The 23,217-nt window shown below is 57.0% G+C and overlaps 8 protein-coding genes across 8 annotated transcripts; 3 read left to right on the top strand and 5 right to left on the bottom strand.

Annotated features, from left to right (window-relative positions):
* Positions 1-993: 993 nt before the first annotated feature.
* C7974DRAFT_364823 (uncharacterized protein) lies at positions 994-2,926 on the bottom strand (the record flags this gene model as incomplete). Its single annotated transcript, XM_046139811.1, has 3 exons — positions 994-2,378; positions 2,426-2,676; positions 2,745-2,926. The coding sequence occupies 3 exons, from the start codon at positions 2,924-2,926 to the stop codon at positions 994-996; spliced, it is 1,818 nt and encodes a 605-aa protein (XP_045994023.1).
* Positions 2,927-6,352: 3,426 nt separating this feature from the next.
* Positions 6,353-7,635, bottom strand: C7974DRAFT_441187 (uncharacterized protein; the record flags this gene model as incomplete). The annotated part of the gene is made up of 2 exons (XM_046145354.1): positions 6,353-7,334; positions 7,384-7,635. The coding sequence occupies 2 exons, from the start codon at positions 7,633-7,635 to the stop codon at positions 6,513-6,515; spliced, it is 1,074 nt and encodes a 357-aa protein (XP_045994024.1). The 3' UTR covers positions 6,353-6,512.
* Positions 7,636-10,804: 3,169 nt separating this feature from the next.
* C7974DRAFT_36141 (uncharacterized protein) lies at positions 10,805-11,314 on the bottom strand. The gene has a single exon (XM_046139710.1). The coding sequence runs from the start codon at positions 11,261-11,263 to the stop codon at positions 10,856-10,858; it is 408 nt and encodes a 135-aa protein (XP_045994025.1). The 5' UTR covers positions 11,264-11,314; the 3' UTR covers positions 10,805-10,855.
* A 1,106-nt stretch (positions 11,315-12,420) lies between these two features.
* On the bottom strand, positions 12,421-15,134 carry C7974DRAFT_400746 (uncharacterized protein). Its single transcript, XM_046142533.1, has 8 exons — positions 14,522-15,134; positions 14,352-14,467; positions 14,286-14,304; positions 14,207-14,241; positions 13,993-14,086; positions 13,672-13,880; positions 13,065-13,205; positions 12,421-12,781 (listed from the first exon to the last, which is right to left on the bottom strand). Exons 1-8 carry the CDS (start codon positions 15,042-15,044, stop codon positions 12,647-12,649), a joined length of 1,272 nt encoding a protein of 423 aa, XP_045994026.1. The 5' UTR covers positions 15,045-15,134; the 3' UTR covers positions 12,421-12,646.
* A 75-nt stretch (positions 15,135-15,209) lies between these two features.
* Positions 15,210-16,553, top strand: C7974DRAFT_364827 (methyltransferase TYW3-domain-containing protein). The gene is made up of 2 exons (XM_046139812.1): positions 15,210-15,706; positions 15,753-16,553. The coding sequence occupies exons 1-2, from the start codon at positions 15,272-15,274 to the stop codon at positions 16,299-16,301; spliced, it is 984 nt and encodes a 327-aa protein (XP_045994027.1). The 5' UTR covers positions 15,210-15,271; the 3' UTR covers positions 16,302-16,553.
* Positions 16,554-17,691, top strand: C7974DRAFT_400750 (S-adenosyl-L-methionine-dependent methyltransferase). The gene is made up of 2 exons (XM_046142534.1): positions 16,554-16,709; positions 16,758-17,691. The coding sequence occupies exons 1-2, from the start codon at positions 16,675-16,677 to the stop codon at positions 17,638-17,640; spliced, it is 918 nt and encodes a 305-aa protein (XP_045994028.1). The 5' UTR covers positions 16,554-16,674; the 3' UTR covers positions 17,641-17,691.
* A 1,171-nt stretch (positions 17,692-18,862) lies between these two features.
* Positions 18,863-20,871, bottom strand: C7974DRAFT_378908 (isocitrate lyase; the record flags this gene model as incomplete). The annotated part of the gene is made up of 5 exons (XM_046140430.1): positions 18,863-18,870; positions 18,918-19,171; positions 19,224-20,060; positions 20,112-20,400; positions 20,457-20,871. 5 exons carry the CDS (start codon positions 20,869-20,871, stop codon positions 18,863-18,865), a joined length of 1,803 nt encoding a protein of 600 aa, XP_045994029.1.
* Positions 20,872-21,064: 193 nt separating this feature from the next.
* Positions 21,065-23,217, top strand: C7974DRAFT_400760 (citrate synthase-like protein). Its single transcript, XM_046142535.1, has 5 exons — positions 21,065-21,471; positions 21,525-21,552; positions 21,608-21,764; positions 21,814-22,792; positions 22,842-23,217. The coding sequence occupies exons 1-5, from the start codon at positions 21,424-21,426 to the stop codon at positions 23,052-23,054; spliced, it is 1,425 nt and encodes a 474-aa protein (XP_045994030.1). The 5' UTR covers positions 21,065-21,423; the 3' UTR covers positions 23,055-23,217.

Genomic DNA, 23,217 nt, shown 5'->3' on the forward strand with positions numbered 1-23,217 from the left:
TCAGTAAAGACGGGGAGAGCCGCAGGCGAGGAGACCGGGACGTACTGCGATGGAGAAGACAGCACTTATATTCCCAGGGAAGTGCTAGTGGAGGAGATGGAGCAATTTCAGACGAGAGAACACATGCGGCTCACTCTGCTCAGGATGCAAACAGCACGGTCCCAGAATGGCAGTCTGGGGACCAGTGCTCTAAGCGATATCTTGCGGGATGCAGCGCATGATGTATTCGATCCAAAACCGGAACCACACGATAACGCCTACGTGCAAGGCGAGGTGTCTTCGGCGCAGCGATCGCGTCGCGAGCTGCCGATTTCGAATACGCGTCAGAGTCTGCGGCTCGGCCGCGATCAGTATCCAAACTCCCGATTCCCTGGACTGGCGTCGTTGGATGAGCAGCTGCGTCGGGATTTGCCGCTGTCGAATACGCGTGAGAGTCTACAGCTCGGTCGCGATATGTTCCCAGCTTCTCGGTTTAAGGGGCTAGATGGTCCTTTTCTTGATGAAGAGTTTTGCGATGTTGATGGTTTTCTTTCGACGGAGACGTATGGTAGTTCTAAGGCTGATCGTTCACTGCGGGATTTGGTAGGTCGGTTGGAAGACTTGTTGACAGATAGTGCGGCTTCTTTGGGTCGCACTGGTGGTTAGGTCTGGCTACAAGTAAGGGCAGGATATGCAGCTTGTGTGATAGAGGAGACTTTCGTAGCGAGGCATTGGTGTCAGGAGTGGAGGTGATGTGCTCTAGACTGGGTCAATTGAAGCACGGTAGAGCAGACTACTAGTAGCAATTGACCGGTGCACGATTTCCCAGAGATGTGTTCAAGCGAACGAGACTTTATGGGGCCAATAAGTGCTACAAGTCATATTTGCACAAAGACACGGCTTTTGAGAAAGTTTCCGAGAGTAAGGACAGTATTAATTAATGCACTGGCAGATTCCATCCGTTCCTCCAACCCTTCATTTCACCGTTCTCTACTGTTGGCCAAATCTATGCCGTTATGAAGTCTTGTTTTGAGTCATATCTTCCTCTTTGAGCCTCGAGTGCCTAGCCGATGGCACGGGAGTTCGTATGGTGGGCAACTCGTGCGCCAGCACCAAGCGTCCCTGCTCCTTACTGTCCACCAGCTCGCATGGGCTACAAGCCGGAGTGGAGCGATCGGGGCTTGCCCAGCTGCCGTGCCACGGGGGCGGTGGGGAAACGTACTGCGCCCCGCTGAGCGGCGTCCCGGTGTAAGCCGCAGCATCCGGCGAGCCAGGGTGTGCGAAGCGGGACGGCGAGACTGCTGAATAGCTGCGCGCTAGGTCTCCGGGCAGCTCGACGTGTAAGCTCGGTGGAGGGATGTGGTGTTGGAGTTGCAGGGTTGACGCTTCTTGGGCGCAGTGGTCTCTTCGGCGGGCGAGGAAGATGCAGACGGCAAGTGCAGCGAGGAAGATGAGTCCTCCTATGCTTCCGCCGACGGCGGGGCCGGTGATGGGGTTGTCAGTTGTGTTTCCTGGATTCGAACTGTACGATGCGGGGATCAGTCGGTTCGGGGCTCGTACGGCAGGAGTGTAGTGTCGACCGAACATGATACCCAGGTCTCGTGCATTCCAGCCTTCCTTTGGCGCAGTGGATGGTGCGCCACCGGACGAGTTGCCACCGACGACGCTGATGACTTCTGGTGGGACGGTATAGGCCGTCATCTTAGCATTGAAGTCTGCCCACTTCAAGACGTCTTTGTTTGCCCTGCCCAAGTCTAAGCTATGTTGTCCGTACACGGCCGAAGCGTCGCATTCGGTGCTGTTGGTAGAGTGGCCACCCACGACGATCATCTGAGAGCTCTCGTAAACGTTGCAGGTCGACGAGTGGTACGGTGTTGTCACTGTGTCGTCGTCTGAAGTGGGAAAGAACTTGATCCACGTAAACGACGGCAAACTCAGTATCCAGACGTCGCCATATCCGACACCTTCCCCAACAGAAGCTCCACCAAACACGTAAATGTTATACGACGAACGGTCCTCTGGCCACACTGCACCAGCACAGAAACGTCTTCGGCTTTGTGGCAGAGAACTGCCACTCGCCGTCTGATTGTACCATCTGGCGTTTGCAATGTCATACACCAATATGTCTGACATAGGAAGCGGCTCTTGTTTCTCATTGATCACTTGGACACCGCCAAAGTAGACCAAAAGTCCCGCATCACCAGCAGGGATGTACAGCATGAACCCCTCGGCACGACCAACCTGATCAGGCCCGGACTGAGCGCTGAACTTGTGGTCCAACATGTTATAGACTATCATCGTGGAAAGAGCTGTAGGAGCGTCATTCGACTTCGCGGCATTCGGGAGCCAGCCGCCATAGTAATAGCCAAGAGCTTTGTCAGAAGCCGTTGTTCCGGCGCCTGTGACGGTCAGTGGTCGATTATGGGAGTGCTTGGTTGAAACTGACCCCACGCAGATGCGCTGACATTCCCGATTCCGTCTGCCTTTGATATGTTCCAGGTGTTGTAAACTATGTCATAGTACCACAGCCTCTCGTCTGGTGTATTGGGTTCACTTTGTTCCCCTCCAAATGCATATATGACTTTGTTCGCCGTATCAGGCCACAGAATCCCACCACTGACTGATGGGACGTCCTCATTCTTTGCGAGTGTCGTCTGATTCGGCAAACCAAGGTGTGGTGTATCGAAGTCAGCCACTCTGAGCCAAGTATCTAGCCACCACAGTCAGCTCGTCAGCTCGTCATACCACCACGAACGCACGGCTACCCACTGGTATCGTTGGTGGAATGTGCTGTCAACGGCGACTCATTGACAAAGCCTCCATCTATGTAGAGCTTCCGATCAACCACTGCCGTCCTGTGGCTGTGCAGCCTGCAGAAGTCCTGCAGTGGATCTAGTGCAGTGGTAAGCGTAGCGATTGTAAGAGTCAGCACCGAGTAGAAAGCCATATCGAGCGCTGATTAGTCGCTACTGTGTGAGGCTGCCACGAAGTCTATGTGGAGGACGTGGAGGACGCGCGAGAGGACGAATAGCCGCAGCAAGTGCTGAAGTACGGTCCGTGGCTGCAGCCGCGATTACGTGCATAGCGCAGACGCCGTCTTTGAATCCTGTCTATACTTGTCTTTGTCTGTCCATTGATCCTTGAGGATGTAACGAGTTGGTGGTCGCTGTGCCTCGACTGTGCCATGCGGCGCGGTGTTCATCATGATCTTCTGTTCGTCGTGTTTGAACTTGTAGGGCGAGGTATTGGGGGCTAAGCGCATCGCTTGACTACTGAGAGCTTGGTGAGCGTTGTACTAAAGGGGTCGCAGATGCTGAGCCGCCTGAAAATAGGCTGCGTATGGAAGGGTCTCATGCAATGTCGAGCGGCGATGCAAGACATACAGCCGCTGACGCAATTGCACATACGATGGTTGCGAAGGAAGATCACATTGAGGTTGGGCCATCACGCTGGTGCAGATTCACAGTTTGGTGTAGGAGTGAGGAGTGGTGTTGCAGCTTCACATGGTGGTGGTGAGGGATGAGCACACTAGTCAGCTCAGCTGGGGGAGAGAGCTAAGATGAGCTATGATGATCAGTCGAAGTGATCACTTCGTACTCATATCGGTACTTGCCATAATGTGCGGACCGCTACTCATGGAAAAGAGATGATGAAAAAGTGTCTAATTAGCTGGAAATATCTTGTTCAGCATCCTGCAGGACCATATGGTGCTCCTTTTGTGAGGGTATCATATGACAGTCTACTTAATGCATGTGCGTACTATGGTTATAGGGGTCCGCACGTTTCGACAAGCATTGCAATGTGAAGAGAACCGTCATCACGAACATTGCATGGATGTCTAGCTGACCTTGGGCTGCCATATCACCTGCCGCGGCGCATAAGAAAGTCTGCTCGTGTGACGGCAACAAGATTCTTTGATTCATTCAAGACGTCAATTCGAGATGTTAGTGTGATACATATTGATTCAGGTTTGAAATGGGTTCTGAAGGCGACGTTTCATTTGCCGACCGTTAGTGCATCGATGCTTCGTTACAAACGTTTGATGGTCGAACAGACGACAATCTATATCGTGTCATCATCACGGCATCGCAAGTATGCATCCTCTATCCCTTCCATCCAACAATACGCCAAGACATATACCACAAGGTCCAGGATACTTGCACGTTTCATGTCATCCTGCCACTGACTCAATCCCCACCCGACGCGCCCGGACGTTTCCTTCCAGAAGACGCTCTGATAGCAACTTCCTAGCACGCAAATTTTACTTCCCCAACCTGATCCAGGTTATCCTCCGACGAGATGCTCACGCAAGAGCCGTCCCGAAAGATGTCGTCAAGTCACGAGGGAAGCCCATAGCCACTGAGTCGCCGTAGACCCACTCCACACGTGGCAGCCGCCGCAGCCCTGACGAGAGGGCCGCCACAAAAGCGACTCCCCCGCACGAGAGCCGCACGCAACAGCAAGACAATGCAGACGTTCGCCGACGGAAACAATGAGCACAAAGTGTCGGGACGAGCCCGCGTGTGCCGGCTCCAACGCCGCCGAACAATACGCGGCAGCAGCGCTGCTGCTCTGTCGCTCACTCAGCAGCTCCACTCTCAATCTTGGTACACTAAAACCCCTAACACCTCGTCTGTCGTAGCCCATATCACGCGGCAGCCCAAATCCCTCCCAGCTGCACGTCGGTCCAACTCTTCCCTTTGCACACCGCTTGGCTTGCTTCCGCGGTACTCGGGGGCTCCGTTGTGCCGACTAGCCTGCGGAGGAACCCTGGGACGCCGTCACCGCTCTGGCGTGCCGCTGCTTGCGAGAATGTGCGCCGACTGGGTGTGCTTGCGCAGATGAGTGGAGGGGTCGACGCGGGGCGCGGCTGTAAAGCGGCGACGCTCACGACGCGCCTGAACCATGGTACGCGTGTTTTAGTGAGAGTCAGACGGCGAGCATGCCTGGACACGGGGTCTGAATCGTAGTGGCGGAGCTGATGTTGGCCCTGGATCGCTGGATCGTGCATGATCGAGGGAGCAGATTTCGGTACTTCCGTTCGCAGTGCTGCGGGAGGGAGTGGGAGGGAGGCCCGTGGTATTGGGTTTCAAGAATGTGGCCGCATTTGCGGCCACAGAGGGGCGCTGGAATGCAGGTACAAAGGTATGACACCTTGGTTGATGGAATTCGGCCTAAGAATCGTTTGACCGTCTCATTCCCGGCTATTGCGGACTATTCATAGGTGTCAGCCACTACGGCGTAGCCAACAGGCGTGGCCATGAAGTCAGCTTCGATTATTGGGCTCGTGACATCCCACTGCCCCGACCGAAGTGCCTTACGCGGCATCTCGCAGATAGAACAAACGCTGCGTACGTCAATAGCAGCCTGAACTAAGCAAGTTGCCCGAACTGCGCGAGACGTTGGAAAGTTTCGGTACCCTAGGACTAAGGTCCGAAGCGTGCCAGCTTTTGCGAGCTCGGGTCCCTGGCACCGTGCAGTCGCCCTTTCACGTTGCGCACCGGTCCGTGACCTCGCAGAATCGATACCGGACCGGTCCAGATTAAAGTCAAAGTCTGGTAGAGTGGAAATTGGTTGAGCAGGTTGGTTGCAGCTATTCCGCGTGCGTACCGTGCGTCAGCATGACAACTTGACAGTCTGGCACGGCAGACCCTGGACAGAGGAGAACCGTGGTTGACGAATTCCATGCGTCTGTGTGATGTGGCCAGCTGGGAGTGTTCGCACCGGATGAAGCTCGAGTGTATTAATCCTTCAATTTAGATAGATCGAGATCGAGTTACTAGTATACGCTGTTTGCTTTGTGAATTTCAGATTGCCGCCCAAGCCAGTGTACCCAAAAGGAAGACAGAATCTCGGCCAGATGGGCCGAGCCGCGGTAGGGACAGGAGAGAAACGAAGAAGCCACACCATTTTGTTGATCGGAAGCCAAACAAACTAAGAGAGTATATGGCGCAAATGGAACACAAACAGCCACGGCGTCCAGCAAGAAGCATCGAAGCAGCCTGCTGGCGCCAACCCCGCGCGTGCAATGATGCTTGTGGAAGTAATCAGAGCACCTCCTTTATGCAGCCCCAGATCTAGTAGCGAGAAAGTGCAGATGTCCACCCAGTTTGAGGAAAAGGTAAGAAAAGTGAATCGAGCGCTCGCCACCAACGTATGAAAGGCCGCCCTTGTAGGGCGGCTGAACAATTGAGACATCCTCCTGCGGAACATGTTGCGGTACTCGGACGCTCAACACAGGAAACGGCATCCGGTAGACAGTTCTCGGCGTGTATTAGAAAATGGATTGATGCTCTTTGACGCTGTAAAGTTCAGAAGACCGCCCAAAAAACAGACGCCATTGCCGGGCTGGACGCCTTGCGAAGAACAAGCAGCGTAATGGCGACGAAATCAAGGTTGTACAGGAAAACAAAGTGACTACAGGCAGCGGCTGGTGCGCGGCGCTTTGCTTAGAGTTGTACGGTGCACCGTGTGTGCTCCTTTCGAGAGCCAGCTCAGGAGCGTGTCTGCGGGTGCTGGAGGACTAGAAGGCGTTACATGGGGCGGCGATTGAGCATGTTGAGCATGTCCGAATCGGTCGAGCTGCGTCCGTTGCCATTGTCGCTCACGAGGTCGTTGATGCGCATGCCCGGGCGGCTGGCGGGCTGCGAGGTCGGGGGCGGCGGGGTGCGGCCGTCGCTGCGCGGCGGGTTCGGCTGCAGGGCGCCGTTGGGCTGCGGCGGGTAGTAGGGCGCCGAGGCGGAGCCGGGCGTGGTCGGGGCTTGCGAGTGCGGCGAGGACGAGGTGCGGCTGGGGTCGTAGCGGTAGGCGCTCTGCGGCGACGTCTGGCGCGGTGGGTTGGCGGCGTAGTAGGGCTGGGCGGCGGGCGCAGCAGAGTAGGGCGCCGACGGGGTGGCTGTTCGCGGCGGCTGGGTTAGAGACGGCGGCTCGGGGTAGGCATAGTCCTGACCTGGCGCGCGATGAGGCGGCTGTGACGCGCCCGGCGGGGGCGGGGGCAGGGTGGGCGTGTGAGGCTCCGGATGGGGCCTCTTCCTGCCCGCGCCGTCACGGCTGGCCTCATCGGCGCCTGGCGGACCATAGGGGTACGGACCTGCGGTGGGACTGGGCAAGTAGCCCGGCTGCTGCGAGCCCGGGCGCGGCGGCTGGCCGTAGGCGTCGGCGTGGCTCGCGGGCGGCAGCGGCTGGCCGTATGCGCCGTACATGGGCGGCGGGGCGCCGACGCCGCGCCAGACGGTGTGTGCGGGGACGAAGGCCTGAGTCTGGGCAGAGACGGGCGTGAAGATGCAGTCCTGGTTGAAGCGCAGGCAGTTGGAGCAGCGGCCGTCCTCGGTGGCCTCGAAGCCGGAGCAGCGGATCTGGACGGTGAGCACGGCACAGGGCGGGCGGGCGGCGGCGGCTTCTTACCTTGCGGCGGCGGCAGTAGCGACACGCAATGGCGGTGCGCTGACGCGGGGCGGGCGGCTGGTGGTGCTGCTGCACGTACTGCGGCGGTGGCGGCTGCTGGCGGTACGCGTCGGGCGGCGGCGCGCGCGTCCACTCGTTGGGGCCCGGCAGGCGGTACTGCTGGGCGTGCGGCGGGTGCTGGTACGACGGGTGCTGGTGGGCGGCCATGTCGGGGCGCGGCTCCTGCGGCGGCGGCGGCAGCGTCGCGGTCATCTGTGCTGGTCAGCGGGCGTCGCGCAGGCGGGCGGGCGTGCTTGCGTGCGAGGGTGGCGGCGGATAGCTGGCGGGCTGCGCGGCGGGCTGCCAGTGCGGCGGCAGCTGGCCCTGGCCTCCCGGGTGCGGGTACATGGCGACGGGGTCGTGAAAGGCGCGGTGGGCCGCGAGAATGGGCGTGGATGGGCCGCCCTGCAACGTGGTGCGGTCACGCCCTCATCAACCGGTGCAGCTGGGCGCGAGTGCGGCGGCGACGGGCAGTGGCGGTGGTGGGCAGCGGGCAGGCAGTGTGTGTGCAGCAGGCGAGCGGCGGCGTGTCACAGCGCGAGAGCGAGGCAGGCGAAGAGGCAGAGCGAGGCAGCGGCGGGCGGGCGGGCGGGGGCAGAGAGGTGAAGGAAGGCTTCTCGAAGCGCGGAGGATCCCAAGAGCGTGGACACGAGAAGGGAGATTCAGGTCTGTCGCGGGACCGTGGCCGCTATTACTACCCACCGCGCCGCCCGAAGTGCAAACCTTCTCGCCGTTCGGACTGGGATGCGCGCCCCCTGCACTGCGGCCTGCAGCGAACGAGTGCATCGGGTCGAGCCAGGCCGCCACCTAGCGCGGCTGACAGTCGCACTGGCACCGCCCGGCCAGCGCAGGCCACGGCGCCGCCCCAGCACAGCGCCTCGCCGCACCCGCGCATGCAGCCAGTGCCAGTGCCGCGCCCAGCAGAGCAGCGTGCCGCGACCAGCAGCGTCCGGTCCACGGTGCCCTTGGCCGCGTGCAGCCCGCTCGCAGCGCTGCTCGCACCGGCGCGGCGTCGTCCGGCCGCCAGCTCCGCGCGCCTCAGCAATACGAGGCCGCTTCGGTGCGCTGGGCGCCGGCGCTGGCTGCTGGGGCTGCTGGGGCTGCTGGGGCTGCTGGGGTCGCTGCATGGCGCTGGTGGCGGCCCGGTCAGGTTCTCACCACCGCCAGCCGCCAAGACCCGGGATGGCCCGCAACGTGCGATCTGCTTCCTTTAATTAAAAATACACGGCCGCCGCAACACACCACGGTGCCAGCCCACGGTGCCAGCCCGCCGTGCCAGCCCGCCCGCGCTCTCCACCGCCCGCTGCTGCACCGCGTCTCATCCGTTGCACCAGCCGCCCGTGCCACGCACGCTGCAGCGGCGCACCGCAGCGTCCCTTTGTCCCCAGGCCCGCGTGTGCAGCTGCAAGGACGCTGCCCGCACGCGCGCATGCAGCTGGGCCTCTCGGGCAATAAGGGCCTGTGTCAGATGCGCGCGACTCAATCCACGCGGGCCGTCTCTGCGCGCGGTTTGCAAGCCAGGTGCACGCTTGCACGCTGCACCACTCGCTGCTCGCTGCACTGCTGCACCGCACTGCGCCTGCCACCTTGCAGTGCTTGCAGTGCTTGCCATGCTTGCAGCGCTGCACTGGCACCGCCTGCACTTGCACTTGCACTTGCACTGGCACTGGCACCGCTTGCACTTGCACTTGCACCGCTTGCACCACGCCGCCCAGCGCTCTGCACGAGCCCGGCCCTGCTGTGGTGGCTGCTCGTTGTGTCTGTCTGCTCGTCGTGCCGTGCTCGCTGTGTCGCGCCTGCTGTTCTCGCCAGCTGCTGCTGCTGCTGCTGCTGCTGCTGCTGCTGCTGCTGCTGCTGCTGCTGCTGCTGCTGCTGGCGCGGCCCACCGCTCCACCGCCCACCGCCCACTGCCCTCGCGGTGCTGTGCCGGTGAGCTGCTCTTGCGCCCGCGCTGCGCTGCTGCATGCTGCCGCTCATCCATGGCCCAGCGCCCCATGCAGCAGCCCCCAAACGTCGACGCACGCCCGCGTCCTGAATGCTGCACAGGGGCCGCCTGTCGTCTCGCCCGTCGCAATTTGGGATAGGGCTGGCTCCGCTCTTGCATCGGTCATTTGTCTGTTATGGCTGCACCCGCAGCCCTGTCCTGGCTGTTGGTGTGCAACCGACCGGCCACTGACGTGCGTGCGGGCTCGCTAGCTAGGACAGCCTGACCTTGGTCACGACTCGCTCACCTCGAGCAGTTTTCTGTCAGCGGCGCGCCGCCCATCCCAAGCAGCGGAGGGCAACGTCTTGTGCCACTGCCGTTCCTCGTCTTCTGCAGCGTCACCCAGCATTTCGAGCGTAATAAAGCCGACGCTGGCCCGTCGAATCGCTGCCTTTGACTCGCTTCTCTGTGTCTCTCAGCTCTGATTGCCTCGCGTAAGACGGCCATGGCACGCGGCGCGCCCACATGAACCGCCAAATCACCTTGCAAAATCTGTCAATCGCCATCTCGTAGATCCTCTATCCCTTGCGCCGGCGACCGCTCGCGAACTGCTATCCATGCCACCAGTCTTCTTCGCCTCCGTGATTCGCCAGCGCCACTGCACCGCGCGACCAGAAACGCGCCCAGCTCTCGCACCGGGTCCTCTAGTGCCGGGCTTCCCGCTGCTGAGGATGACGCAGTCGGACGACGCGGATGCGCATCGCGGGAAAAGGGCGAAACACTCGTCGCTTGTCGCTGCCTTCTCCGCCTCGGCACCTCGTACAGCCTTGTGACTGGCTGTGCCACTGTGGATATGCAAAACTCTAACGAGCACCCTATCGTTCGTCCGCCACGAGGCCTATCGATAAACGCCGAACGTTTCTGCTCCCCTCGTCTTGGGCGACCGACGCAAGCTCCGGCCCGCTGATTGACAATTCGCACGTTCCGAATCCCAGATTAACGTCGTCCAATCAATGCCTTCCCCGACGCTGCATTCACGTCGTTTTCCAACTTCCCAGCTGAGTGCCTTGCATGGAGCGGGTAAATCATCGCTTGCCATGCTTGAATGAAAACCTTGCATGGTCAGAAGGTCACAGGACCGGTCAAAGCCTCGTCCTTCCAACACGACTGCACTCTGCCCTTACTCAATCATCTTCGTATTGCGCTGACTCGTTGCGACCAATTGCATCTGCCTATGCTGCCTGTTGGATGTTGATTGTCTGCCACACCGCATCACCCTCGAGGCTGTCACGAGCACACCTCCACTGTGCAGATGTTGTGAGCCGTCTGCCGTCAGCCCAATGGCACTGCGCGTCACAATGGCCTTGTCGCCCAGAAAGTACCTCGACAGCAGCAGCCTTGCATTGAGCCAGCATCCCACTGTTGCTGCACCGTGTCCCCAACTGAATCAAGGCAATGCCGCCGCGTGTTGTGGGGTAGCAGCCCAGAATTATCCGGCAGCCATGTCCGTCAGACAGGCAGGCCGATAATCGCCTTCTGCACCTGGCCGATTACGGTCCTCGGGCGGTCGCACCAGACATGGGGAGTGCCGCAAGTGCAGGGCTGGCAACCAGCGCCGTGGTTGCACGATTCTCGGGTCGGCACGGGGTGTGGATTCTCTCCAACACCGTATCTGTCGATTGGATTTAGATTGACGAGCTCTGTGTCACCACGGGCGTCTGACCCGCTCACGGAGATGCGTGGCATAGGTCGACAAGCGGAAGGTGCGTCTATTGTCAGACCGTCAGTGGCGGTGTTACTGTAAGAGCCAACCAACTCTGGCTTGAGCGCGTCTGATGTACCTTGACATCTGCACATGGCCACCAAAAGGGTAATGATAAGCGGCAAGATATCATCTCCTCCGACGAGCAAGGACATCTGCCGTCGTGTCAGTCAGACTTGTGGAGCATGACAGGGTGCTACTAAACACTTGTTCACTCAAATTCTTACCAGCGTCCGAGGCCTGTCGCACCCGAGCAGCTACCCGTCTTGCAATAGTCGCACAATACCTAAATCCTAGGCTGCGCTGCGCCGTAGAGTTTACGATTCTGCCGAAACGGTGTGCAGGGATCTCGCCCTTGCGTATGCACAGGTATTGTGACGATAGTGAACTGTCAGCCCACGAGAGGCCTGATTGTTCCCCATCGCCGCCGGTGTCGAATCTCGATGCAGCTGATGTAGGTCCTGGTCGTGTGTACGGCTCGATTTGTGTCACACCCACACACGTATGCCAACGGGGCCATCGTGCAGCACGCCGGCCGATGGCGGGCGCAGGCACGCCTGATTGGCCGCCAACGCCAAAAACGTCACGATTGCAGCGCAAGCTTGCGGACGTCAGCAGCAATGGCGACTATCTCTGCAGACTGCAGGCATAGTGCAAGTCATGCGTCAACGCATCCATTACCTCCATCAAGTATGCCTGCGAGCCTTGGTCCTGAAACGCATCTCGCCTTCTCAACATGCTCTATACGCTCTGTCGCGTCCTGGCCGCAACGGTCTGAGCAAACCTTACTTTGCGCTGACGCTGGTCCTTGCTTGCAGGAGCAGGCCTCTACGGGGGGGGGGGGCAATTTCCACTAAATAATGCAGCGCACCGGCACGCCCCGATGCATCCCTTATCACGTAGCGACAGTTGGTCTAACGGACTTGGGTGGTGAGGTTGTCTCGCGATGCGGACGGTCCTCAGTGGGACGCGTCAGGCGGGAGGAAAAGGAAACCATGCATCGCGCTCCGGCCCGTCCTCGCAGCTGAACTGTCATTGGAATGACTGGGGTCAATGCGCAAGATGACTGTGCGTGCTACCGTCGTTCCTGTCCATGGTCACTAGACATTTGCAGCTGTGCCAATACAGTAAGGCTGACGCTGTAGGATTCATGGCGTGACAGCTCTTCATGGCGACTGGGAGGGTACGCCTTGTTGAGGTGGAGAGGAACAGAAGGTTCGATCCCCAGCCGTCTCTGCCGCGCACCAACAGGGAAGGCGGATGCTAAGAGCAGCGGCCCGGCCACTAGGAAAGGGGACCAGGGTATGAGATCACATGATCATTAGTGCATGCGAAGCTAAAACAGCACGGTGCCAGCCAAGACGGAGAGATGCAGACGCTATGCAAAAAATGTTCGGACTCGCTTGGAGCGCGTCTTCTAAACCCTGATTGGTTGTTTTCGCGCAAGAGGCCACCCCCAACCAATCGAGTCTCTCCAACATCGCCAACACAGCAAGGCGACGACTGTCCGGATGTAGTTCTCCGAGGCAGCCGAGACTTCACTCGTTTGCATCGTCGGCTGCAGAAGCACCGTCCTCATCGTCGTCTTCATCTTCACCTTCGTCATCGTCGTCATTTTCGCTGGAGCTCGACGATTCTTCGTCTGGCATGACGACGCTGTTCAGGTAGGTGATCTGCAAGGCAGTGTTAGCGCCGCGACCACCCATGCTCTCGTCCCTCAGTTCGGCCAACAATAGATGATGGCGCCCTTCCCCATCTTAACTTTGACGGTGCAGCTGTCGGTGAACAAGTGTGCTGCACTGCCAACGCACCACTGCCAAAAGTTTTGCCTGCTCCTGTCTGCTACCAGGATACCCCGCCGCAGGTCCTGGAGCCTGTCGTCTGCCGGTGACCCCTCCATCGCCAAACTGGTCGGCGGCTTGTCATCGACAGCACCAGGGGTAGGGATCAACTTACAAACGGTTCTATGTAAGATAGCAACTCCGCAATTCGGCCCATGCCCTTCGGTCCTACCACTTCCTCATCCGACAATTTCTTGCCAAGGGTGAAACTCCTCAGTCGGAGGAGCTCGATGTCTTGGTGATCAATGGGGAAGTCCTGGGCAAATCCGTCAGCAAATCATCTTCATCCAATAAAGCAGCATGCACGCTCCGCAAATGAAGTTGTGGCTGCGGATAGATGTCGGGTCCATTGCGTTGCACACTCGGCGTTTGCCGTACATACGCGACGCAGCATCGGTGAATGGTACACTCGGTCATCCGTCGTCTCGAAAACGGATGGGCTGCGTCGGGCATCAATTGAGATGCCAGTAGTAGTAACCGCCAGATTCAGTCGTCGGACAGTCCCAAAGATGAATTAACAGCCGTGGTATAGCCCAGATTCGCCTCCTTCCTGGTCGACTGCTATGTCAATACTCAACATGGATGTGACGGATGCATTAATGACCGAGAATTCCACAGCTAAGCCAGTAGATTAGTATTTTGCAGCCTGCCTGCATTAGGTATGCAATGCGTTACCGGCAGCTTAAGGGTGGGGATGTATCGACTTTAGTGACTCGTCTCACCTTTGGGCTACGCTTCAGCGCAGTTGATGCATTCGATCCCGCGCTAACAAAGGCCTTCACGACCTTCTTTTCGTTGTCGGGTGCTCCTCCGAGAAACGATTTACGAATTCGTTCGTCTGCTAAGATCTGCTTGATCCTGGAAGACCTGCGATCAAACTCTCTGCGCAACTTTCTAAGAGGCTCTGCGTCTGGTTGCCAAAGTCCGCCGCCTTGCACAGTCAGCGAATTTGAGCATGACTCCCGCAGTATAGGGTTGAACATGAACATAGGCGGAGAAAGAGCTCAAATCCGTAGACAGGCATAGAGTGTGTCGATACTCACCTACAAAGCTGCCTCCGTTCGGTTGAATCTGGACATAGTATGCAGCATAAGGACCTTTGCGGCCTGTTCTCGACCATGCCGCTGAGAAGTAGGACTTTTGGTTTGTTAGCCTTTTCGCAATTGATCTGCGGTTGCACGAATAGCAACAAAGATGATGCTCCCTGATGTCGATGAAAGGAAGACAGTTTGTGCCTTTTGATTTTGCAATGCTTACCTTGTATGGTGTTTGATCTTTAGAAAACCGGACATCTACTCATGTCAATGATGTTATTTTCGTGGGTGTAGATGCGTACCTCGATAAATTCGATATACCTGCCATTGTAAGTCCTCGAAATTCTCTACGAAGGGGCGCCACTTACGATGTCTTTCACTGGCAACTCAGGTATCGTCACGTCTATTTCCACTATTCTCTCTGTTAACTTGCCAACGAAATCATTGAAGTCTTGCACCGCAACTCGATAGTCGGGGTCGTGCACTGTCTGAACATCAGCTTTGCAGCATCGTTGTAGGGAATATCGGGAAGACGGACGTTTCAGCCACTGTCGATCGTTATTCTCTTTTAGCTCTTCGAGGAAAAGCATCGTGTTGGGGTGAATGGTACTCTCCGTGTACGCTGTATCACCGGCCTCCCGAGCTTTTGGCTTTTTGATGATCAGCTGTGTCCCAGGTTCAAGCTTTGCGCCTCGCTTCCACAGGTCTTTCTCATCGGCTTGCTTCTTGTGCGTCGGAAGCTGCTTTTTTTGCGGTCGGCCTCTTGCTGTAGCCTTCTTCGACACAGGCTCCTCGTCGCTGGCGTCTGCATCGGGTTCAGATTCGGAGGATGCTTCTTTGTCACTCTTCGCCTCGAAATCAGACGCATCTCCAGCGTCCTCGTCATCAAAAGAGCCGGAAGCATTCGAGGCCGCGTCGGAGTCCGTATCTGGTTCGATGTATGACCGTCTGGTGGTTACTCGTGCTCTCTTGGAGGTTCTGTTGGGAGTGTCGGTAGCCGGACGCTTTGGTGTGTTCTCCTTTGCACTCCCTGCAGGGGGTTGTCCCGATTGCCGTGGCATCTTAAGATCCCTGAATAGAGTTCCGTCGGAACGTCGCAAGATGTGGAGTGTTGATCGATGCGAGTGTTTGGCGATTGTCAAGGATGCAGGGGCCACAACAATGACGCAAACGAACCAATCGAAGGCACGGCCCGCGAAAATCCACACACGTTCGCGTCGCCATATCACGGGATCGACGTACATATTACCTACTTGTCCAGCGCCTTTTTATTGGGTTCACTATAGCGATGGCTTCCCGCTTCGAGGCTCGCAAGCAAAACATTTTGGAGCAGCTGGATGCCCCAGATGGAGAGTACCACGATCTCTCACCGAAAGGCTCCATCGACGCACCCATCCGTGACTTGATCAGCGAGATCAATGCTATCGATGGCATAGTCACGACCAGTAGCTGCTCCGGCAGAATCAGTGTTTTCCTTGAAGGCCGAAAGACGAGTAGTGATCCATCAAAAGTCGCTGAAGAAGGCGAGGAGTCACGCGCTGGACCTGGAGGAAAGGGCGGCGGAGGCACATGGCTGTTCATTTCACATGACCCGGTAGAAGTTCCAGATGTAGATTCTGCTTCAGAGTTGTTGTCGAGGTTTTCCCTCGAGGATATTGCATCTGCTGCAGTGAGAGAGGTCGGCGTTCACCGCCGATTCATTCATCTCAAGTTCGAGCCCATGGTCAGTCTGAATATCACTAGGCTGTGCGATTTCTAATTACTGCTAGATCTTGCACATATTGAGCTCTTCCCTCAATCATGCACAGAAGTTACTGAACGCTGGAATGGGTGCTGGCTTTCGGGAGAGCGGTGCGGTCAGTTTGGGCTCATCAAAGTCAGGGGAGGCCAACCCAGTGGTTGCTATCCGATCGACCGGCTACTCTTTCGACTCTATCATCGGTTATCAAGATGACGATGGCCGTAATGTTTCCCTCATAAGTGCGAGTCATATAAGGACTTTGATATGCATTGCGAATGAGCGGTTCAACATCAATCTCGAGCGTATAGCACGCTTTCGAGCGATGCTCTTGGACTCATACCAACTTACGTCTACTTCGACATCCGGAGGTCCCAAACCCGATTGGGAAGACGCAGATGCCAGGAAGCAGCGCAAGAGAGCGGAGGGTCTGGCACGACAGCGAGCGCTGCTAGCTGCAAGTTCGGACGAAAAGATACCTAGCAGCAATGAGTCACTTGAAATGAGTGATGTCGGAGACATACTTCGCGAAGGTGTAGTTGGCAGCCTTCCGTTCATGGGCAATATGTCTCCGAGCTAGCATCGCCCGAATGAGGCTGTTGAGCAAGTTACCGGGGTGCGAAACGTACACAAGGTGTTGCTATGTGACTCATGCGCAATTCACAAGCAGTCGAAGACTCATCGATGGAACACTTTGTAAGCGCTTCTCATACCTCAACTCCTTGGACCAATTCTGTGGAGCTAGTATCTCCTCCGGCCAATGGGAGCATTTCGTCAGTAGCTCCCGGCGACATTCAACAGCCTCATAAATCTCCACATCTCTCCGCAACGACATCCGAACACATATATAACCATAGACTCACCTCCCAAACTTAAGCATATCAGCAAATCATTCAACCATTCAAAACAACTTACTCAACACTCAATCCAATTGCCATTTACAATTCGCCACCATGTCTATCGCAGAGATGAACGCCAAATACTTCGAGTAAGCTGTTATGCACATATCATAACAAACAAAATCTAAAGCCCCCAGCACGATATCCGACTCCTACGACGAAAAACCCTGGTTCGCCGTAGTCAACCGCCAGGTCGCAGATGAATTCCGCTCGAACCTGGACTGGATCGGCATCCCCCTCGCCAACACCGGCTCCTCCCCCGCATCAGAAGTGCGCTTCCTGGACTACGCATGCGGCACGGGGCTCATGACCCGCACGCTCGGCCCCTACGTGACAAAGACACTCGGCATCGACGTCTCCCCCAACATGGTTGCATCCTACAAGTCGCGCGCCGCCAGCGCCGGCCTGCCCCCCTCGACCGTCGACGCGGTTGTCGGCAACCTCTTCGACAAGGAGGACTTGCAGCCTGCTCACCTCGCGGGCGAGGAGTGGTGGGGCTTCGACCTCGCAGCCGTCGGCTTCGGGTTCCACCACTTCGAGGACGTGGTGCACGCCGCGCGGCAGCTGAAGGAGCGGCTGCGGCCCGGGGGTGTGCTGGTGATTAACGATTTCCTCGAGGGCGCGGATATGCGTGCGGGTCCAAACGGGGAGAAGATTGAGGGGAGCGAGGGGAATCATGCTGTGCACCACCATGGTCATGGGAAGCATGCACATGGTGAGCATGCCCATGGACACGGAAAGCATGAGCATTCTCATGATCACGCGCACCACGAGGGTAAAGGCGCGGAGTTCCCGGATTGGTCGGCGGAGCAGCGCAAGGAGATGAATGACTCCATTGTTGTTCCGCACTTCTCGATCGCCGGCGTGAAGCAGTTTTTTACTGAAGCAGGATTTGTAGACGTCGACGTCATCACGATGAAGGAGCAATCGTACATGGAGTTTGGCGGAAAGAAGCTGTGGCGCACGGTCTTGATCGCGAAGGGCAGGAGGCCAGAGGTGGAGAGCAAGAGCGAATTGTGAGGAGGGTTTGCACGTGTGGACTGAGGTGAAACTGAGGGTTGATATAGAGTAGTAAAGATAGCATTCCATGTTATTTCATTTGCAGATCAGACGAGCACAATTATTCATACCATCAGCCTCTCCGACATATATGCGTCGCCCAGTAACATACATGTTATTACCCCAGCCCTGTTCTCAACCCCAGAGTACAAAGAGCCAGATGGAGTCGTTGAAGACACACGCCACATCGCCTGACAGCACGCCCGTCCATGTGAACCCGAACCCCCACCGCTCATATTAATTAACTGGTAATCACGCGTGTAGCGAGGTACGTCTGTAAACTGCGTTACAGGGTGTCTTGGGTCGCGTAATCACATCAGAGTATCTCTGTCTTCATCCGGCATGGCCCAATTGGAGGAACTCGCACCGATATCGCTAACCGGTGGTTAGATGAGACGGCAACGAAATCAATTTATGTCGAGGCAACATACCTCTCAGATTCACAGGTATCTGAGGGGCCGAGTGAGCTCTTTGTTTATTAGAGGTAGTAAATGGATGGCGTGTGCAACGAGGTTCTGGTTTGGTGCGAGACCAAGCCAGATTAGCACTTTGTTGGCGCGTCGATATATGGTGTTCGTGAGTCGTATCTGAGAGGCCTTCTCCCCACCGTCTGCTTGGTTGATGCAAACAGCGTCAATCTAGTAAGGCATGGCTTCCGATTTACAAGCTCCAAAACGTCGAGCAAGAAAGGACAAGACACTGTAGAGATTTTGATGCGCCTGAAGCTGACGTCCGTTGCAACACATTGAAAATGTAGTAGGATGAGATTAATTCGCCCAAGCGTCCGACAAGGCGACGAATTGGACACTCAGATCATCAATGTTGACTGTCTTGATCGACCAAGATAACGCCGTTTCAAGGACTGAAGTGTCAGGGGTGAGAAGACGAGTCTCGCGCGCTGCAAGTGCATTGAACTCGAACGGCGGCAGCACATCCATTCTGGATGTTTGAGAGTGTTGGATGTGACACTCGTACAGTAAGACGCAAGGCTGAAGCACGCGGAGTTGTATCGATGAGGATAGAGAGACGAGGCTTGGCCTGTCAACTCACTAGCTGACTTCTGGCTCATCTTGACGAATACCATAGGGAATGCCAGCTTGTTACACGTCTGTAAAGGTCAGGTCAATGCGATGCTGGCAGGAAATTTGTGAAGAAGTGAGTTGTATTTTGATTCAAGCTGCACCTAGAAGCCTAGTGATTGTTAGTTTAATGAACGACAGTCTTGAGATTAAACATACCTGTCTCTGTATTGCCGTCTCCCATACTCTTGCTACCTGAGCTGCCACTCTGGATATGGCCAAGGATACCGTCGATGTAGCTGGCGCCGCTCCATTTTTGATGGGTCAGGACATCGCAGCCGAGCTCCTTTTCGCGAGCCTGGACCAGCTTGACGTATGCAAGCATGCCCTCATCCTTGAAGGCGCGCGAAAGCTCGCAGGTGATTGTTGCTGTCGAGTGGATGCCGGCAAGCGAGATGAGCTGGAACACGAAGCTGGTGTTTTGTTAGCGACTTCCTTATGCTTCCATTGGCAAGAGCCTCTTACCCGTGTTTGGCTAGATCCCAGACGAAGCTCTTCAAAGCTTCCTCGGTGAACCCTTGACCCATCCAGTTAAATGACGGTGACAGGTTGTATACAAACTTCTTGCCGGGGTATTGTTGCCTGATCTCACCCGCGAACCCAGCAGCCTTCTCAACGCTTGGGTCTCCAGTCTCAACCCAGAGCAAATCGGCGAATGGTGCATACTCCTTTCCTCGCTTTGTCGCAGCAGCGATGCCGGCCTTGAAGTGGTAGAAGCCTTCACGCGTTCGTGGGATATCCCAGTTGAAGTACACAGGGGTCTTGGTGTGTTTTGATGACAGTTCGCGGCGCTTGAGAAGAGACAGGTTAGGGTTCTGCTTAGTCTCGTTGAGGTATGCATCGATTGTTGACTGTGATGCGCCCTCCTTCTCGAGGTGTTGCACGACGGCTTCGTCGTAGGTGACAAGCTTGTGTTTCTTCACCCACGCAGCCTCGAAGGCGTCGATCTCCTTGCCAGGCGCACCGGCTGCCTCCATGTTCTGCAGTGTCTCGGCTAAGGGCTCTGACTCTTCTGTGACACCCTTAATGAATTCGTGGTCGCGGACATCGACAGCACTCGACAGTAGCTTGCCACTCTCTGAGTCTGTGCGGGCAATGACGAGGTTCTCACAGCCCATGGTGTCCCACTGAAAGCGAGCGGCTACGAGGCGGTTGATATGGTCGCCGACGGGTACCAAAACTTTGCCGGCCAGATGTCCGCACTTCTTGCCACCGTGGAGCTGGTCCTCGAAGTGCACACCGGCAGCGCCGTTCTCAGCAAACAGCTTTGCCAGCTTGATGACTGCTGACAGTCCACCGTGGCTGTTTGCAAGTCAGTACAGCACACACATCATATTGCAAAGCTCCACCTACCCTGTGTCGCCGTCTGCAATGATAGGACGCATGTAGTCCAGATATGGTGTCTTCGCCCGCTCTTCTGGGCTCATCTTGCGCCTGTTGTCCCAGTTCTTGCGATCATGGAGCTGCTGGGCTTTGAAGAGCCGCTGCACCTGATTCGGGACTGTGTTGTAGGGGTAGTCGCCAAAATCGGCGGAGACTTCGTTGGTGGTGGTAAGAACGGACGAACACGCCCAGCCAGAGATGTAGAGCACCTCCTGGTTGGGAGCTTGCTGGGTCATCTGCACTGGGTCAATAGCACCCACTACAACACGAGCATATCAGCGGTTGTGTCATGAGAAGTGTATGGATTGCACGCACTTGTATGTACAGGCTCGCCCTTGGCGGCACGCTCTTCCAACAGGTTAAATAGCTTGCGCGCCATCAGCGAGCTGGGGTACGACTGCTGCAGCGCGCCACGCTTGCTCACGACATCCTCTGCAGAGTACGGCCGCTTGATGCCCTTGTAGCGCGGCGACGCCCACCAGTCCTTCACGGCCTGCACCTGCGCGTCGAAGAGAGCATCTTCGGCCTGGCCTGCCTTCGAGGCTTCAGGCAGCAGTTGGAAAGAGTCGCCGGGCAGCGCAGCCGATACGGGATGGTCGACCGGCCTGAGCGTCGAGCTCGACATGCGATACGCGGTGGTGGAGAGCGGGCGGAGGAGCTGCGGCGCTCGGTGCGGTGTCTTCAGCGTCCGGCTCTGGCGCGCGACGGAGCGTGACACTGTGCGCAGCATTGCGATTGAGGTATGAGGCAAAGCTCCAGTCTGCAGAGCCAGCTTTTAGGTGCGGCAGCTTTTCCGGCGGACGGTGCGGTAAGCAACAGCTGCTGCGGATATGGCGGAGGTGTCGCCCTGTGACTCGGATATGCCGTGCAAAACCTTGGTAGTTGCCACAGCGTCTCGCTTCTGCCCAGGTGTGTCTCCCGTGCGCGGAGCAATTGTCTGTTAAAACGTCAGAGTGCGCAAAGCCTCATCCAGCGCGTTGCTCGGGGCCGCTCATCCTCGAAACCGAGAAGCCGAGGGTACCCTCTGGCACTAAGCCGCACTCGAACGATGCCCCTCGGTACAATGGCGTCGCACGCATCAACGGGCGACTCTGATCCATGGGACTGAGGTATGTAGCCGAGCGTTGCCGTGCTTCGATTTTCCTCGTGGACCTGCATTGCTTCTGCACTTACACCTGTGGAATTATCTTGGGAATTATCTTGCAACTGCCGTGTGTTGGACAAGACAGCTGCTGTGTTCCCCGCAAGAGCTACCCCAGCTTTCCCCTCACAAGTCTGAGCTATGGCCCTGGGCGCACGAAGTGCCGCGAGAGCTCTGCGAGCTACCAAGGCGAGTTTCTACAGACTCAATTGCGCGTCTGGCTGCTGACAAAAACATTACAGCCCTCAGCTCCTCGCCCTTTCGCTTCTGGTATGCCATTGACTTCTGTGCCCCAACATCTCGCTCATTAACACGCTCGGCGCAGTGCAAGCATGCAGATACTCCTCGTCATCCGAGCCAACACTGAAGGAGACTTTTGAGAGAGTCCTGCCTGCAAAGCGAGAGCTGCTGAAGAAGGTCAAGGCCCATGCCGACAAGAAACTCGGCGACGTCAAGGTTGAGAATGCCTTGGGTGGTATGAGGTATGTGCGTTCAAAGCGACCACGGCAGCATTCCTTAACTCGCTTGCAGAGGCCTCAAGGCCATGGTTTGGGAAGGATCGGTCCTCGACGCCAACGAGGGCATTCGTTTCCATGGCAAGACGATCAAGGACTGCCAAAAGGAGCTGCCCAAGGGCACATCTGGCACGGAGATGCTGCCCGAGGCAATGTTCTGGTTGTTGCTCACGGGAGAAGTACCCTCCGTCTCACAGACACGCGTTCTATCCCGAGAGTTGGCGGAGAAGTCCCAGATCCCCAAGTTCGTCGAGCAAATGCTGGACAACTTCCCCAAGGACCTCCATCCCATGACACAATTTGCCTGCGCCGTCTCGGCGCTGAACTACGAGTCCAAGTTCGCGAAGGCTTACGCGAAGGGCATCAACAAGGCTGATTACTGGGAGCCTACATTTGACGACTCCATCAGCCTGCTCGCCAAGCTGCCCACCATCGCTGCGAAGATCTACCAGAACGCGTACCGTGGTGGAGGTGCCCTTCCCAACCAGGTCGATCTTGACCAGGATTGGTCGTACAACTTCGCTGCCATGTTGGGCAAGCCCGGTAAGGAGAACGAGGGCTTCCAGGACCTTCTGCGTTTGTACCTTGCTCTGCACGGTGACCACGAGGGAGGCAACGTGTCTGCGCACGCAACACACTTGGTAGGCTCAGCTCTGAGCGACCCCTTCCTCAGCTACAGTGCTGGTCTGCAAGGTCTTGCTGGCCCTCTCCATGGTCTCGCTGCGCAGGAAGTACTCCGCTTCATCCTTGATATGCAGAAGGCTGTCGGCGAGAAGTTTACCGAGAGCGATGTGAACCAGTACCTCTGGAGTGTCCTGAAGTCTGGACGAGTCATTCCCGGTTACGGTCACGCCGTGCTGAGGAAGCCCGACCCGCGCTTCCAGGCTCTTATGGACTTTGCTGATGCTCGCCCGGAGGTCGCAGCCGACCCTGTCTACCAGCTCGTGAAGAAGAACTCCGAGGTGGCTCCCGGCGTGCTCACGGAGCACGGAAAGGTAAGTGACTGAACCTGTTCTGTCGAGAAGCCACTAACAGCCGCCGCAGACGAAGAACCCCTTCCCCAACGTCGACTCTTCCTCTGGCGTGCTCTTCCACCACTACGGCTTCAAGGAGACACTCTACTACACAGCTACTTTCGGTGTCAGCCGTGGTCTTGGGCCGCTCGCACAGCTCATCTGGGACAGGGCGCTAGGTCTGCCCATTGAGCGCCCCAAGAGCATCAACCTCCAAGGCATCCTGGACCAGGTTGGTGCTTGAAAAGGTCGGGCTTGGAAAGGTGGAGCTCAAAAGCGGAGCTTCGGCTCCCGAAAAGGACATGTTGTTGATACCAAGTTTCCCGCGTTGAGCAGAAATGATTAGATTGAAGAACAAACCTCACCTACCCTATGCTCCAATGCCTGTAACATGCTTGTGATTGTGC

The sequence above is a fragment of the Boeremia exigua genome, assembly GCF_020726555.1.
Source record: "Boeremia exigua strain MPI-SDFR-AT-0100 chromosome Unknown C7974scaffold_10, whole genome shotgun sequence".
In the NCBI taxonomy this organism is placed as follows: Eukaryota; Fungi; Ascomycota; class Dothideomycetes; order Pleosporales; family Didymellaceae; genus Boeremia; species Boeremia exigua.